Source organism: Oryctolagus cuniculus, chromosome 7, assembly GCF_051225735.1.
Source record: "Oryctolagus cuniculus isolate XC-2025 breed Fujian yellow rabbit chromosome 7, ASM5122573v1, whole genome shotgun sequence".
Lineage (NCBI taxonomy): Eukaryota > Metazoa > Chordata > Mammalia > Lagomorpha > Leporidae > Oryctolagus > Oryctolagus cuniculus.
In genome coordinates, this window is record NC_142873.1 from 3,598,641 (window position 1) to 3,615,786 (window position 17,146).

General features: G+C 45.0%; 1 protein-coding gene across 4 annotated transcripts; it reads right to left on the reverse strand.

Annotated features, from left to right (window-relative positions):
* Window positions 1-565: 565 nt before the first annotated feature.
* Window positions 566-17,102, reverse strand: CENPL (centromere protein L). Of its 4 annotated transcripts, none has more exons than XM_017345623.4 (5): window positions 16,760-17,102; window positions 11,668-11,847; window positions 9,297-9,548; window positions 3,690-4,232; window positions 566-1,191 (listed from the first exon to the last, which is right to left on the reverse strand). In XM_017345623.4, exons 2-5 carry the CDS (start codon window positions 11,842-11,844, stop codon window positions 1,120-1,122), a joined length of 1,044 nt encoding a protein of 347 aa, XP_017201112.3. In that variant the 5' UTR covers window positions 11,845-11,847; window positions 16,760-17,102; the 3' UTR covers window positions 566-1,119. The 4 variants fall into 4 exon arrangements, with proteins under 4 accessions (XP_017201112.3, XP_069933245.2, XP_089155549.1 ...); XM_070077144.2 differs by lacking the exon at window positions 16,760-17,102 and adding an exon at window positions 16,614-16,752; XM_089299423.1 differs by lacking the exon at window positions 16,760-17,102 and adding an exon at window positions 16,610-16,739.
* Between the last annotated feature and the right edge of the window lie 44 nt (window positions 17,103-17,146).

Consider the following 17,146-nt stretch of genomic DNA (forward strand, 5'->3'; position numbering starts at 1 on the left):
TCTAGTCCCAGCTGCTCCACTTCCTGTCCAGCTCTCTGTTATGGCCTGGGAAAGCAATAGAAGATGGCCCAAGTCCTTGGGTCCCTGCATCTGCATGGGAGGCCCGGAGGAGGCTCCTGGCTCCTGGCTTCAGATTGGCACAGCTCCGGCCGTTATGGCTAATTGGGGAGTGAACCAGCGGATGGGAGACCTCTCTCTCTCTGTGTAACTCTGACTTTCAAATAAATAAATAAATCTTTAAAAAAAAAAAAGAAGAAGAAATTTAAGTACAACATTACAAGCAAGTCTCTTAAGTTGCTCCATCTCACAGTTTTTATATGTAAAATCGAAGAACTGTTTAAAATTCATTTACAGATATTTCCCAAATACTCTACAAAAGTAGGGACATGAAGGTTAAGCAAGATAACTTCTGCCCTCAAAAGGGGCAGAGGCCTTTCAACTCTACAATGTGTGGGGTTCTATATAATTATTGGTTTGGACTCTTTGTGCTAGAGAAAGGCCTACCACTTCCCACAACTGAGATATTAATTGAAAGGTGTCATTAAGACGCTGATAAACACACTGCTTCATTTTAAAAGCGAATATTTAATTTAACATTGCAGTAGGAATTGAACAGTATTAAAAACAGAAGCACAGTAGTGGCTAAAGAGATGCATATTACTTTTTAGTTTACTTTTGAGGGGATTTTCATTGCCATTTCTCTCTATGGCGAAACACCTGCTAGGAAAATGTCTTTAGAAGACACAAATTCTCTATGAATGCAAGTCTAAAATGTTTAAAATGTGTTAAAGGTTTTGAAGACCCAAATCAGAAATAGCCAGTATCAGATATACCTCACTTGAATCCTTTTTTTAAAAGATGACAGAACTGAACAACTCAGCATCTCCCTAGAGACTGGCACCCTGGTTCATGATCCACACAGGAGTACACAGCTGTGGCTCAGCCATGGCGTTCTCTGTTCTAGATTCTTCTTGGCTTCCATCTGGGCAACTCCAAAGCACTGTGAGGAAAACACAGAAATAGATACCATTTCTCCTGCGTCCCTCTCAGCTTAGCAGCTAGGCAAATAATCAACTAGAAAAGGGTACATAATCCACATTTTGCAGTCCATAGAAGACCTCACTCAATTTGAAAAATTGCCAGTTCTGTCAAATATGCCAACACACCAATAAGGTATTTATGACAAATAATCTGTGGGGAAAGAAAAGACATTTAAAATTAGAATAGCATTACAAATAAAACAAACCTTAAAAAAAAACAGCATTATAACAACACAGCAGTTTGATAAGGGAATGATAAATGTCACAGTGGTCTAATTTCTGGATTTAGCTCATTAAGCACATGCAATGTACTTTCACTTTTGTATCTTTTGTAGTCTTCCTATTTTGTACTGCAGTACTGGTGTCTTCCCACCAAAATTATCTCCTAACATGGCCTCTGGTTTGGAAAGCATGAGTATGGCGCTTAAAGATGATCAATTTCTTGGAACCTAGGAGATGAGTTCAAGTCTTGACTCCTCTTTCCAAGCTATCTTGCACATGTCACTTAAAACCATCATGGGGGCCAGCATTGTAGGTGGAGGCTTAACCCACTATGCCACAACATGGGCCCCAATAAATACATCTTTTAAAAAATAATATGGGGGGCCAGTGCTGTGGCATAGTGGGTAAAGCTGCCGCCTGCAGTGCAGGCATCCCATGTGGGTACCGGTTTGAGTCCCAGTTGCTCCACTTCCAATCCAGCTCTCTGCTATGGCCTGGGAAAGCAGAAGATGGCCTAAGTCCTTGGGCCCCTGCTTCTGTGTGCGAGACCCAGAAGAAGCTCCTGGCTCCTGGCTTTGGATCGGCACACCTCAGGCCATTGCAGCCAATTGGGGAGTAAACCAGTAGATAGAAGACCTCTCTTTCTCTCTCTCTCTCTCTCTCTCTCTCTGTGTAACTCTGAGTTTCAAATAAACAAATAAATCTTTTTTTTTTTTTTTTTTTTTTTTTTGACAGGCAGATTGGACAGTGAGAGAGAGAGACAGAGAGAAAGGTCTTCCTTTGCCGTTGGTTCACCCTCCAATGGCCGCCGCGGCCGGCGCACCGCGCTGATCCGATGGCAGGAGCCAGGAGCCAGGTGCTTCTCCTGGTCTCCCATGGGGTGCAGGGCCCAAGGACTTGGGCCATCCTCCACTGCACTCCCTGGCCACAGCAGAGAGCTGGCCTGGAAGAGGGGCAACCGGGACAGAATCTGGCGCCCCGACCAGGACTAGAACCCGGTGTGCCGGCGCTGCTAGGCAGAGGATTAGCCTAGTGAGCCGTGGCGCCGGCCAACAAATAAATCTTTAAAAAAAAAATAAATAATATGAACTGGGGCTGGCATTGTGGCATAGCAGGTTAAGCCTCCACCTGCAGTGCCAGTATCCCATATGGGTGCCAATTCAAGTCCCAGCTGCTACACTTTCCATCCAGCGCCCTGCTAATGCACCTGGGAAAACAGCAGAAACCCACGTGGGAGACTCAGAAGAAGCTCCAGGCTCCTGGTTTCAGCCTAGCCCAGCCCCAGCTGTTAAGGCCACGTGGGGAGTGAACCAATGAACCAGACGATGTCTCTCACTCTCTACCTCTATCTTTCTCTATCCCCTCCTTCTCCTCTCTGTAACTCTAGCTTTCAAATAAAAAATTAGTCTTAAAAAAAAATGAAACTATCATGGCGTCAGTTTCTTTAAGATAAAATGAGATTAAAAACAGCGAAGTAAAGACTACAACCAGGTCTGTTAATTTCCCAACATATTGGCAAGACCACAGGTAGCTTTCACACTGTGGCTATGTACACACTTTCTGTTTATTTGATGTTTCTTGTAATACAGAGTTCATGAGAGCAAAACAATGTCTGTATTACTTCTTTCCCAATGGGGACAGAAAATTCTAGAATATAAAGATGACATCATCTTGTTCTATGTTCCTGACTATAATCTTCTTATCTAACATATAAAATCCTCTATTACTCTGATAATTGTTTCAACATTTGACAGGAAATAATTTGCAAAGTTTCAAAGTTATAAAATAATGCATATTACCAAAGTTTATAGCACATGGTATATAGTGCCCTCCCATTATAAAGCTGCAATAAAACTTTGGTAATTTAGTTATAAAGCACAAAATAAAGTCTCTCTACAGGGGTTGGTGCTGTCGCATAGTAGGTTAAAACTGCCTGTGGCACTGGCATCTCATATGGGCGCCAGTTCTAGTCCCAGCTGCTCCACTTCTGATCCAGCTCTCTGCTATGGCCTGGGAAAGCAGAAGTCCTTGGGCCCCTGCACCTGCATGGGAGACCCAGAAGAGGCTCCTGGCTCCAGCTCCCTGCTGATGCCCTGGGAGGGCAGTGGAAGATGGCCCTGGTGCTTGGGTCCCTGTACCCATGTAGGGGACCCAGAAGAAGCTCCTGGCTGCTGGCTCAGTCTGGCCTAGGCCTGGCCAATGCAACCATTTGGGGAGTGAACCAGCAGATGAAAGACTTCTCTATCTCTCCCTCTCTGTAACTCTGCCTCTCAAATAAATAAATAAATCTTTTAAAAAAAAGTCTCTCTACTGTCTTAAACTGGCATACATTCAAATGCATCTCTTCTATATGGAAAACACAATCACCATACATTTTGAAAACCCCGTAACAATAAGGAAAAATTACTTAGATTTGTTCAGACTAACCTTTATCTTTCCATCAGTATGTGCTGAAGCTACAGATGTTGAAACACGAACCAATCTTGTGGCTGATAAGTGAATTCTGAAATGTCTATAAAAATGTGAAGAGAGACAGTCCATGAACAAGTCAACTTCCTCCTGGGTAACCTCCCCAGGTGTTCTGTGGACACTGTCCCACAAAGCTTTTGCATCCTCTGGATGTATCGCATAAGAAATGTCCAGGCTTTGAGGGCTGCAGGGTACAGACCACAGAAACTCAGTGGCAGCCACATAACGGTCCATTTTGCATGCAGTCCACATAGCAGCCATCCAGGAAAGATTAAATGCATTGATCGCTAAAGGACTGAAGTAACAGTCAAAAGTTTTCTGAAACCAGGTTCCGATTATGGCTGTATTAGACTCTGCTCCATTTGCAAGGAATAAGGGTAAACAGGTGAAATCTTCCGAAACTGTTTCTAGAAGACCATCTCCAAACACACAGCAGAACCAACCGGTCCACAACGCCTTTGCTTCTCTGTCCTCAGATGGCAGCTGAGGTTTTGACAGAATCTACAAGGAAAAGTAAAACAGATTCGTTACAAGTACACATGATCTGACATTGTCTCAAAATTAGTACATTAAAAATAAGAAAATCTAATGTATCAGCTTGCCAAAAAGCACAAAAGGAATAGGTTCCCTAATCATTATTAGGGTTTATCAAAATAATTGAGCTTACTGCCAATATTTTTTTTTTTAAGATTTATTTATTAACTTGAAAGGCAGAGTTAGAGAGAGAGAGAGACAGTCCACTGGTTCACTCCCCAAATTTAGCAGCAAGAGCCAGGCCTGGACCAGGCCGAAGCAAGAAGCCTGGAACTCCTTACTGTTCTCCCACATGGGTGCTAGGGGCCCAAGGATATGGACCATCTCCAGCTGCCTTCCCAGGCACACAAGTAGGGAGCTGGATAGGAAATAGGACACCAGGACTCAAACCAACACCCATATGGGATGCCAGCATTGCAGGCAGCAGTTTAACCCACCATACCACAATGCCAGCCCCTACTGCCAGTAACCTGAAGATGTGGTATATGGCAACATTTTGGTGCAACCAAAATACAAAATAAGAGATGCCAAGGTCCATGATGCAGTACAGTGAATTAAGTTGTCTTTTGCAGTGCTGACAGCCTATACTGAAACACCGGCTCAGGTCCCAGCTGCTCGGTTTCCAATCCAGCTCCCTGCTAATTTATCAGGAAAGGCAGTGGAGGGTGGCTCAAGTGCTTGGGTCTATGCTACCCACATGGGAGATCTGGAAGGAGTTCCAGGCTACTGGCTTCAGCCTGGCTCAACCTCTGGCCTTTTTGGGGAGAGAACCAGCAGATGAAAGATATCTCTCTTCCCTCCCTCCCTCTCTTCCTGTCATTCTGTCTTTCAAACAAATAAATAAATCTTTTTAAAAAATGAGATGCCACTATGGCACAATCAGGTGCTGTATTCTGAAAAAAGAAAATTTCAACTTCATAAGGGACTACAAAGGTCACCAAATCCAATGTACTTGAATCTTCTATTGAGGAAGACAGTTCTTTCTGGTAACTTAAAATTATTTTTCATATGTTAGGCCTATTCTTTTCAATCTCCTGTTCTGTTTTATTCTTTACATAAAGCAAATCAAACCTAATGTCTCTTCTACAGGAAGAGTTGCCAACATATTTGATGGTCTCATATATATTATGAAGTTCAACATCTTCAATTTTTTCAATCATTTGTCCTGTGACATATATCCATGCTCCCTAACTATCCTAGTCACTCTTCTCTCAATTCCTCTGCATAAGAGTAATTTATAAGTGAACATAATTACTTCAAAAAGATTTAATTGTGAGATTATTACTATTTGGGGCTGGCACAGTGGTGTAGTGGGTTAAGTCACTTCCTGCAGACCAGCATCCCAGATGGGCACTGGTTCAATTCCTGGCAGCTCCACTTCTGATCCGGCTCCCTGCTAGTACGCCTGGGAAAGCAATGAAAGGTGGCTCAAGTCCTTCAGCCCTGCACCCACATGAGAGACCTGGAAGAAACTCCTGACTCCTGGCTTCAGTCTGGCCTAGCTCCGGCCATTGCGGTTATGTGGGGAGAAAACCAGCAGATGGAAGATCGATCTCTCTCTCTCTCTCTCTCTCTCTCTCTGTGTATGTGTGTAAATCTTTCAAATAAAATAAATAATCTTTGAAAAAATTATCACTATCCTTGACCTAGGTTATACTTCTATGAATGTAATCCCAGATTATAGTTTTCTGGGTTTATAGCGCTATAGAAATTAGCTCTCCATATTCATTTTTGCTTTTAATAGGCAAATCTCCCTCAACTTATATTAAGAAAGTAAACTGACTCCTGCTTAAATTTAAATTTCTGGGTCCTCACTGTGGCACAAGGGGTTAAGATGACACCTGCAGTGCTGGCATCCCACATGAGCACCAGTGTGAGTCCTGGCTGCTCCACTTCAATCCAGCTCCTTGCTACTGTACCTGGGAAGGCAGTGGAAGATGGATCAAGTGTTTTAGTCCCTGCCACACATGTGGGAGACCCAGAAGAAGCTCCAGGCTCATGGCTTTGCCCTGGCCCAGCCTCAGCTGTTATAGCCATCTGGGGATGAGCCAGCAGACAGAAGACCTCTCTCTCTCTCTGCCTCTACCTCTCTCTCTGTAATTCCACCTTTCAAATAAATCAATCTTTAAAAAAACAATAAAATAAGATATAAATTTCTTTCAATTTGGCCCATTGAGCCATTCCATTCAGACTGTTTAAGAAGGGGCCAACACTGGGGCAGCAGGTTAAAGACCCTGCCTGCAGCACCGGCATCCCATATGGGTGCCAGTTCTAGTCCTGGCTGCTCCACTTCCTATCCAACTCCCTGTTGATGCAACTCAAGTGCTTGGGACCCTGCACCTACATGGGAAACCTGGAAGAAGCTCCTGGCTCTGGCTTCAGATCAGCTCAGCTCCTATCGTTGTGGCCATTTGGGGAGTGAACCAATGGATGGAAGACCTCTCTCTCTGTCTCTCCCTCTCTTTGTAACTCTTTCAAATAAATAAAATAAATCTTAAAAAAAAAAAAAAAAGATTGTTTAGGATCTTAATTTTATTTCTACTTGACTAAGTCTTCAAATTTTAAATTTGAAAGTCTAATGACAAACATACCTTCCAGATATTCATGAAACTTTTTGTTAAAGTATTGACAAGGCTAAGGTTAAGATCACAATCCTGTATCACATCCCTTTAGTGACGAGCATTTAAACGGTTACTTAGATTTCCCCTTTTTGCTTAACAGATTATAAAAGACTCTCAATATCTTGAACCCAGATGTATTACGTTTATCATACTTTTGTCACCTATGAGTCCTGTAACTCTGACCAAAAATGAGGTTTAATTTGAAAACTACTGGAATACTGCACTAGGAATTCAAGAGGTCACTTCCAATCCTCACAAGAACGTCTGCATAACTGAAGACATGCACGTATCAAGACTTCTGTGAGCATCAGCTGCTTCCCTTGACAAACTTTACCAATTACCTCCCCAGTATCCATTTTTCTGTCCGCTATAAAACAGTCCCTTTACTTGAAGTAGCAAAGTACCCACTGAAAAATTTCTTTTAAAGATTTATTTATTTGAAAGGCAGAGTTACAGACAGAGAGACAGAGAGAGAGGGGTCCTCCATCCACTGGTTCACTCCCCAAAAGGCCGCAACAGGCCAAGTCTGGGCCAGATTGAAGCCAAGAGCCAGGAGCTTCTTCCAGGTCTCCCACATGGCTGCAGAGGCCCAAGCACTTGGACCATCTTCCACTGCTTTCCCAGGCCACAGCAGAGAGCTGGTTCAGAAGAGGAGCTGCCAGGACACAACTGGTGCCCATGTGGGATGCCAGCACCACAGGCAGAGGCTTAGCCTACTACACACACCACAGCATCAGCCCCAGAAAGCAAATTTGTCTAGGCTCCCTTCCAAGCAGGATGCAAACAGGTGCTGGGTCTCAGCAGTATTTAGTCTGTGTCAGACAGCCTGTCTGTCCTTCCTGCCTGGAGCTGAGCATCCGTGTACAGCCCCAACGCCATCTTCTACACACGGCGGCTGTAAGGGTGAAGCCATGCCCTAAGCCACGGCAGAGAAGAGAGGCAGAGGAAGCCTAGACTGCCAGCGATTTACTGCATCAAGCACCGTACCAGCCTTGAACGGCTTCCCTCACTTTTTTCTTTTTTGTAAGACTAATAGACCTCTGTCTCCTGCCCTCAGCTGCATCTCACCCCAGTGCATTGTACGATCGCCAATCCACGGCCTGCACCAGGAGTCAGCAAGGGTTTCTTTCAGGGGCTGGACAGTAACTACTGTAGGCTCTGCTGGTCATAGGATCTTTGTCCCAACTACTCAGCGCTGCTGTTGTAGCCCAAAACAGACACAAACAACACAAAAGTAGATGAAAAGGGCTATGTTCCAATTATCCCTTATTTACAAGAAAAAGCAGCAGGTAACATCTGGCCTTGTAAGCCACAGTTTACCAGCCTCTGATCTATATAAACAAGCAAAAAAACAGGCTTTCTCAACTGCGTGAGACTTTAACTTCCTTATCAGTGACTAAGCTTAGTCACTGAGAAGAAACAGAAGCAATAGGCATGAGTGACATATAAAATCGATCCACTTAATCAAGTGATAGATAGTCGTATCACCTTTATACACTACTCAGGAGAAAGAATGTAAAGCGTTACTACATTTCTGAGAGTAACCTGGCACAATATATCACAATAACTAAAGATATGCTATTTTTTACTACAATTATACTTTTAGGAACTTAATTTTAATAAAAACCATAGAATTATACAGATGCATCTTCAAAAATGTTTAATTTCTAATGGCATGAGTAATCACCTACAAATATTAATTAGTGAAAATGCTATAATGTGAAAATAATAAACAGTATAAGCACTATTTTAAGACCATATCGATGGGGCCAGCGCTGTGGTGTAGCAGGTGAAGCCACCTCTTGCAGTGCCAGCATCCCATATGGACACCAGTTCAAGTTCCAGCTACTCCACTTCCGATCCAGCTCTCTGTTATGGCCTGGGAAGGCAACAGAAGATGGCTCAAGTCCTTGGGCCCCTGCACCTGCATGGGAGATCCGGAGGAAATTTCTGGCTCCTGGCTTCAGATAGGCACAGCTCTGGCCATTGAGGCCATCTGGGGAGTGAACCAGCGGATGGAAGACCTCTCTCTCTGTCTCTGTGCCTCTCCTTCTCTCTGTGTGTAACTCTTTCAAATAAATAAATAAATCTTAAAAAAAAAAAAAAATAGATACACAGGTGTGCATTAACATGTTAAAACTGTGATTTCTTTAACTTTCTTTGTACTTTTATGTATTTTCTAAGTTTCCTAAAATAAACAAAATTTTAGACACAGACTCACACATTTCCTATACATATAGGAAAAAAATTTTTAGGTTGGCTGTATCAAAATTTGGTTAAACATAGCTTAGAACAGGTTAAAATAACAACTTGGGAATTTAAAAAAAGTAAGAAAATACCACAACAATTTCCAAACCATGAAACCGCAGCTTTTTTCCCCCAAGGAAGAGGTGTTGCTTATATACCACACCTGGACGAGAACTGCTTCCGGGTCGCTTTGCGTTCCTTTCATTCCGAGGAGAGTAGAGAAAACCACTTTGATGTTGCAGTCTTCTCCTACTTCCACAGCAAGTCCTTTTTGCTTTTCAGCAGTAATAAACGCACTCAGAAGTCTAGAGTACTCCTTGAGATTAGTATAGGAAAATTTGTATAGGGGAGTTAAACTATATAAAGTCCACTGTTTATGCAGAAGGAATGCAACCTTTTGAGGATCAACATCTTCCTAAAAAAATCAAGACAAAAGAAGTTTAACCATTAGGAAATATTAGTAAGAATTCCATTATAGTATTTTGTGTGTCTAACACAAATCTATTACTGAAGACCTGATTTTTTTTTTTTAATTTCTTTGAAAGGCAGAGTGACAGAGAGAGCTACATCTTCCATCTGCTGGTTCACTCCCTGAATGGCCACAACGGCCAGAGATGGACCCATTCAAAGCCAATAGCTTCTTCCAGGTCTCCCATGTGGGTGCAGGGACGCAAGCACTTGGGCCACTGGGCCATCTTCCACTGCTTTCCCAGGCCACAGCAGAGAGCTGGACTGGAAGAGGAGTACCTGGGACTCCAACTGGTGCCCACATGGGATGCTGGTGCCGCAGGTGGAGGCATAGCCCCACTCTGCTACCACGCCGGCCCAAAGCCCTGATCTTTGCACTCCAGCCAAACTGGAGCTTCCAGGGCATTCTGCAGGTCCGTGAACAGCCCTCGGCATTGGTAGTCCCTTCCCTGTGCAACACTCTTCCCCAGGAGCTCCATGGCATGCTCCTTCACTCCACGCGTGTCTTTGCCCCAGTGTCACCCCACAAGCTACCGGAGTTAAAGCAGCACCTGCACCCACTCCAACTTTGTCACTCTGAATCTCTCCTGCCCTATTTTTCTTCCTAACGTGCTTTCTTTTAAGATTTATTTATCTGCTTAAAAGTCATACTTACAGAGAGAGGGAGAGGGGCCGGCATTGTGGCATAGCAGGTAAAGCTGCTACCTGCAGTGCCAGCATCCCACATGGGCACCGGTTCAAGTCCCGGCTGCTCCACTTCTGATCCAGCTCCCTGCTAATGGCCTGAAAACAGCAGCAGAAGATGGACCAGGCGTTTGGGCCCCTGCCACCTATCTAGGACACCTAGATGAAGCTCCTGACTCCTGGTTTCAGCCTGGCCCAGCCCTGGTCTTTGCAGCCATCTGGGGAGCAAACCAGTAGATGAAAGATCTCTCTCTCTCTCTCTCTCTCTCTCACTCACTGTAACTCTTTCAAAATAAATAACTAAATCTTTAAAAAAAAAAAAAAAAAAAAGTTGAGCACTGCTAATCTGAAAACCCCAAATCTGAAATTTTTTGACATGGTATCACAAGTGGAAAATTTAACACCTGACCTCATATGATTAGGTGTAATCAAAATGACATGTAGGGGGCAGTGTTGTGGCGTAGTGGTAAAGCATCCCATATGGGCAGGGGTTCATGTTCCAGCTGTTCCACTTCTGATCAGCTCCCTAATAATACACCTAGGAAAGCAGCAGCAGATGACAAGGTACTTGGGCCCCTACAACCATGTGGGGACCCCAGCGGAAAGAAGGGGCCATCAAAGAAGGATGTATTTTTCTCTGAAGGGAGGAGAGAACTTCTAGTTTGCTTATGGCCCTGTCTAAATAAACTCGGAGTTTGTGAACTCAGAAGGCTTCCATAGCCTTGCCAGCTCATGTCAAGAGCCTCAGGTGATTACTGACATCATAAATAAGAGTGTCAATTGTTAAATCAACAACAGGAATCACTGTGCACTTACTTCCCATGTAGGACCTCTGTCCTTACTGTGTTGTACTATGAGAATTAACTGCAAAACTCGTCTGCAAACAGTACTTCATACTTTGTGTGTCTGTGTGGGTGTAAATTGTGGAAATCTTTACTTAGTTTAGAGTTGGTCTTCTATATATAAAGCTAATTAAAAACGAATCTTAATGAAGAGTGGGAGTGGGAGGGTGTGTATGAGGGGAAGAACTGCTAGATTCCTAAAGCTGTACCTGTGAAATTTATATTCATTAAATAAAAGCTTTCTTAAAAATAAAGGGAAGGGGGCAGGAAAATAGATCTTTAAAAAAAAAAAGCAGGAAGAGTAGGATTATACTCTTCAAAAATGTCAAGTTTGTAAAATATAAGACACTGTAGGAAAATCACCTTGATTAAAGGAGATTAAATAACAAAAAAGGTAGTGCTGCAGTGTGAAATCTTTTTTAATTGTTTCTCACTTTAGGAGCCAAGAGGTTAAGAAAAATTTAAAAATACTATAAATAGCCACAGAAGTTGAAACTTAATTCACAGCACCGACTGAGAAAGGAATACACAGAGGCGTACCTGCAGCTGTGAGCGCTGGGGAATCCTCCTTCGGGGCGGAGTTGGGACAAATGAAGTGGCCTGCTTCCTGACCGACTCCAGCCGTCTCTGCAGCGGGGTGGCTGCTAGAAAGTACTCTTTGAGACTGCAGGATGGGTGCTGCCTAGGAGTGGATTCTGGTGCATCATAAGGATCCATGGTCTACATTAAGAGAAAAAAATAAAACACTGAGGAGTTAACTCATGCTGACAACATCACAGAGTCCTCTCCGCACTACAAAGGAATTCTTCCTCTCTTTACTTCTCTCCCCTCCTTGTCCCCAGTTTGGACTTTTCAGCCTACTGTATTTCTCATTGTCTTTTGTGAACATGTTAGCTACGTTAGTATGTTCAGAACCAAATTCAATTTCTTCCTTCGCTCTTCCTTCCAAAAGCTACCTGGTCCATTTTCAAACTCCTGCCAATTTTCTAAGCTCACTTAAACTCATTTAAGTGGTCCCCCGTTGTCATTCTTTAACATTCATCATAATGCACATTCTATTTTTCCCTTTAACACCATCTATTCCCAAAGCTTCTTCCTTAGCCATGTTTTTATTACTACAACCAAAAGTTCTCCACATCAAAGAATAATTCATTCTTCCAAAAAAAAGCTCCAAACTAACTTTATGAAGTTACCTGTGCAAAAATCTGTACAGTGACAAGATAAGTCCTAAACTCTTCTGTTCAGTACTCTAGGTCTTTATAGCTCAGTGACCAGGTAAGTCCTAGACTCTTCTGTTCAGTACTCTAGGTCTTTATAGCTCAGTGACCAGGTAAGTCCTAACTCTTCTGTTCAGTACTCTAGGTCTTTATAGCTCAGTGACCAGGTAAGTCCTAGACTCTTCTGTTCAGTACTCTAGGTCTTTATAGCTCAGCGTCTCCTTACCCTCCTGAGTCCACTCCCAGGCAAGGACATAATCTCAGGCTTGTCCTCCTGTTTTGATTGTCCACCATATTCCCTAGCGGAAGTGACCTCAAGATCGTGTTAGAATTTCATCTCTTTTCAAACAAGTGGGGGATGATAACCCTTTTCCATGAAACACCTATGTTACACACTTCTACCTGTATCGGTGGCTCATTCCTGGAAGCAGTGTGAGTACGTGTGAGCACAATGAGATCTCATCTCTCAGGGAGTCTAACGAAACCCCCAGCAATGTCCTCTAAGAGCTCTGGAGATGGGCCGGCACACAGGCCCTCCTCAATCCCTGTCTGCAACACTCATTTTGCCCTTGTTCACGTACTTCGCTGTACCACTTTTTGGTGTGTTGTTCTTGTCTCCCCAGCAAGTTCAAGCTTCTCTGACCGAATCATGCTTTGTGTTTCTCATATCATTACCCAACCCAATGCTGAGTGTCCTTTAATTGTTAAACAACTATTAGTTCAACGAAATGAAGTATTTCACAGAGCTCCAAAATTAAAATATAGTTTTCATCAAGAGGAATTATTTTAAAAACTATAATAATTATTCCAAACTACTCTGCAGGTACTCTTTTTTAAAAAAGTTTCTAAGCAAAAGTTACTTTGTGGGGCTGGCATTGTGGCACAACAGGTAAAACCATCACCTGCGACACTGGCATCCCATATGGTCTCTGGTTCGTATCCCAGCTGCTCAGCTTCCAATCCAGCTCCCTACTAATGTCCTGGGAAAAGTAGGAAAATATGGTCCAAGTGTTTGGGCCTCTGCCACACATGTGAGAGACCTGGATGAAGCTCCTGACTCCTGGCTTCAGCCTGGCCCAGTGCTGGCCATTGCAGACATCTGGGAAGTAAACCAGCAGATGGAAGATCTGTGTGTGTGTGTGTGTGTGTACGTGTGTCTCCATATCCTTCTCTAACTCTTTCCAAAAAGTTACTTTTGTTAATAGTAACAAAAAATAGTATCCCCCTCCCCAGTTGAGTTTTTTTAATTTTAATAGGCAAGGGGCTAGCACTGTGGTGCAGTGGGTTAACACCCTGGCCTGAAGCGTCAGCAACCCACATGGGCACCAGTTTGAGACCTGGCTGCTCCACTTCCGATCCAGCTCTCTGTTATGGCCTGGGAAAGCAGTAGAAGATGGCTCAAGTCCTTGGGCCCCTGCACTGGCTTGGGAGACTCGGAGGAAGTTCCTGGTTCCTGGCTTCGGATCAGCGCAGCTCCGGCCATTGCAGCCAATTGGGGAGTGAAGCAGCAGATGGAGGACCTCTCTCTCTCTCTCTCTCTCTCTCTGCTTCTCCGTCTCTCTCTGTGTAACTCTTTCAAATAAATAAATAAATCTTCAAAAAAAAAAAAAAATAGTCCTCAGAGCTCAGATAATGCCCAGAGCAGGATCATATATAACACAATTTAAATGTTTATTTATTTTCATCTACTTGAAAGGCAAAGCTGGGGTTGGGGGTGCGGGGAGGCACAGAAAGAGGGAAGGAGAGAGACGGTCTATCCTCCAGTCAAAGGCCCAAAACAGCTAGGACTGGGCCAAGCCAAAGCCAGGGATCCAGAACTCAATCTGGGTCTCCCACATGGGTGGCAGGAGCCCAAGCACTTGTCCGTCATCTGCTGCCTCCCAGGAAGCATTCGCAGGAAGCTGGATCAGAAGCAGAGCAGGGGCCAGCACTGTGGCACAGTGGGTTAGGGAGCCACCTATGCTGTTGGTATCCCATGTAAGCACTGGTTCCCAGCTGCTCCACTTCGGATCCAGCTCCCTGCTAATGCACCTGGAAGAGCAGTGGAGGACGGCCCAGAACTTGGGCCCCTGCACCCATGTGGGAGACCCAGATGAAGCTCAGCTGCTGCAGTCATTTGGACAGTGAACGAAAAGATGGGAGATGTCTCTCTGTAGCTCCCTCTCTCTGTGTAACTCTGCCTTTCAAATAAATAAAGAGGGAGGAGGAGGGAAGAGGATGTAGGAGGAGAAGGAGGAGGCAAAGGTGGAAGGGGAGGGGAAGGGAGGAGGAGAAGAGGAAGAGGAGAAGAAAGCAAACAGCCAGAACTCCAACCAGCACTCAATGCTCCAACGTCACAAGTTGTGGCTTAAACCCCACTCCCACCCCACACACACTGTCCACCCTATACCAATAATTTAAGAAGTGGCTACTCTAAAGCAGTCTCGCTTTAAATGTGCACTGAATTATCTATTTGAAAGGGAATCTTAACCCGTCCCATTTACAGACAATGCTTCTTTCAAACGTGTAACTTGGGCAATAACAACTAACATGAACGGAGCATTTATCATGCTCCAGGTACTCTTAATCCTCAACCCCACTAGTGAGTGGGTTACTGTGTTCCTAGGTGACAAAAAGCTGAATAACTTGCCAAAGTCAAACAGTAAGACAGCCAAAGAGCAAGGATTTCAACCCAGGAAGTCTGGCTCTGGAAGGAGTGCTCTTATCTACTTCTTTCACACTACAGTTCAAATGCGGATCAACATCAAGGCAAAATAATTCCTGCTAAACTTAATTCCTTGGGGGCTGGCGCTGTGACATAGTGGTAAAGCCGCCACCTACAGTGCCGGCATCCATATGAGTGCCAGCTGCTCCACCTCTGGTCCAGCTCTCTGCTGTGGCCTGAGAAAGCAATGGAGGATGGCCTGAGTCTTTGGGCCCCTGCACCTGCGTGGGAGACCTGCAGGAAGCTCCTGGTTCCTGGCTTCAGATCGGCCCAGCTCCATATGGGGAGTGAGCCAGTGGATGGAAGACCTCTATCTCTCTCTCCTGCCTCTGCCTCTGTCTCTCTGTAACTCTGCCTTTCAAATAAATGAATGAATCTTAAAAAAAAAAAAAAAAAAAAAAAAAAAAAAAAAAAAAAAAAACCTGATTCCTTAAGAGAGATGTTACGAATTACAAAAATATTTTAATGTCTAGCTAAGCAATAAATTTAAGTAAGAAAAAAGACTATCAGCATTGGGAGAGAGGGCTGGTTTTCAGAAAATGTTCGACTTGAGCATGTAGCATTAAGGTAATGTGAAACAGCCCAATCCATGCATTAAAGATTGACAAATGATATATAGCAATTTCAGCTTCTTACTCCACACTCACGAATGTGTAACTCTGCTTAGCTCAGAAAAAGAGAGGTGACAAATATATCCTGACCCAAGACATTACTGCCCCAATGTTCCTCCTTCCAACTGTGAGGAAAGAGACTCCCACTGCTTTCTAAAGCTACTGCGGGGATCAATATTCTGATCTCCAACCAGTGGACATCTCCCCGGACTGGAACCACTCCTACGTTAATTTAAAATTTCTGCCATCTCTAATCTCTCCTCCGAAAGATCCTGTTTTCCCACTGCCAAACATCCTAGCACTGAAACATGCCTCTTTCAATCCAATTCACGCCCTTCTTTCTGGGAGCAAGCTCCTGGAAGCGGGTGTACGCCCCCTGCTTCCACTAAGAAGTATGTTATCAGAAGTCTTCAGCAAGCCCTCAGTTAGAAGGAAACTGTACTCTTGAAGATAACCAACATTTTGCCGAAGCCACGGCCAGATAAATGCGTGGTTCACCAGGTCTGCTCAGCGACCCCTCTACACTTTCTCATCACGTTTGTTCGCGGCTCCTCCCCTAAGCCACCTGCTGCTACCTGGTTTCTTCTGACACTGCATCTCCGGGCGATCTCCCTCCTTGCACACAGTGCCTGCCGCTGCCTCTTCTTCTCCACGCCCCCTAAGTGGGTGCTCCCCCAGTCTCTGAAGTCCTTCACTCCACAAGTGGCTGCCAAATCTCTACTTCTGACTTGACACCTCGTCCCGGTCCGGGGAGTCTCCGCTCCCGCGGGTCTCACCATCTCTTTCCCACTTCGCAGGCTGCATCTGCTCAAGGCAGCTCTCCAGAATCCACGGAGCTCGCTCGCGCTCCTGCCAGCTCCTCTTGCACTTGCAGCTCACGACACAGAATTCACGCTCACCTGTTCTCCTGTGGCTAGACCGGGGTGGGGTGGGGGGGGACCTATACTTACTCACTTTCTGCATTGCGCTGAAGTGTAACTCCAACCGCAACCCCAGGCCTCCGCCGAGCGCTGAGCGCATCTAAACACACAGGACTGGAGGAGAATGACCAGGCGCCAGGGAGAGCGGCAGGGTCCACGGCCTGCCCCGGAGCAGCTTACCAATAGAATGCCGTGTCCACGCTGTCACCCATTCCGGATTCAGCAATCATTCCTGCACACCAGCTCCGACACTGCGTCGCGCCCAGGAGACCTCGGCCCTGCGACTTCACGCCGGGGAGGTCCCTTACCCTGACCAAGCCACGCAGCCCGGCCACCCGCACTCCAGCGGAGCCGGCTCCTGTCCGCCGAGAGGGAAGGGCCGAGGGCAGTGGGTCCCAGCTCGCCCCTCTCCACCTAAGCTCCAGGCTCCTAGGGGGCCGAGGGCCAGCTCTGAAATCCCGCCTTCGGAAAGCGGCAAATCGGCGCTCAGCCGCCCACGAAGTTTAAAATCGTTTCCCGACTCGCTCTGCGGTCCGACGCAGGAAGCCTCCCTGGCGGCCCGCCGAT

Excerpts from the sequence above, each read along its gene's own strand:
- CENPL (XM_070077144.2), bottom strand. The coding sequence starts at position 16,679 with ATGCGCTCAGCGCTCGGCGGAGGCCTGGGGTTGCGGTTGGAGTTACAC. Across the intron at positions 11,848-16,613 it reads ACTTCAGCGCAATGCAGAAA|ACCATGGATCCTTATGATGC; the intron begins GTGAGTAAGTAT and ends CTCTTAATGTAG. Across the intron at positions 9,549-11,667 it reads CCCAGCGCTCACAGCTGCAG|GAAGATGTTGATCCTCAAAA; the intron begins GTACGCCTCTGT and ends TGATTTTTTTAG.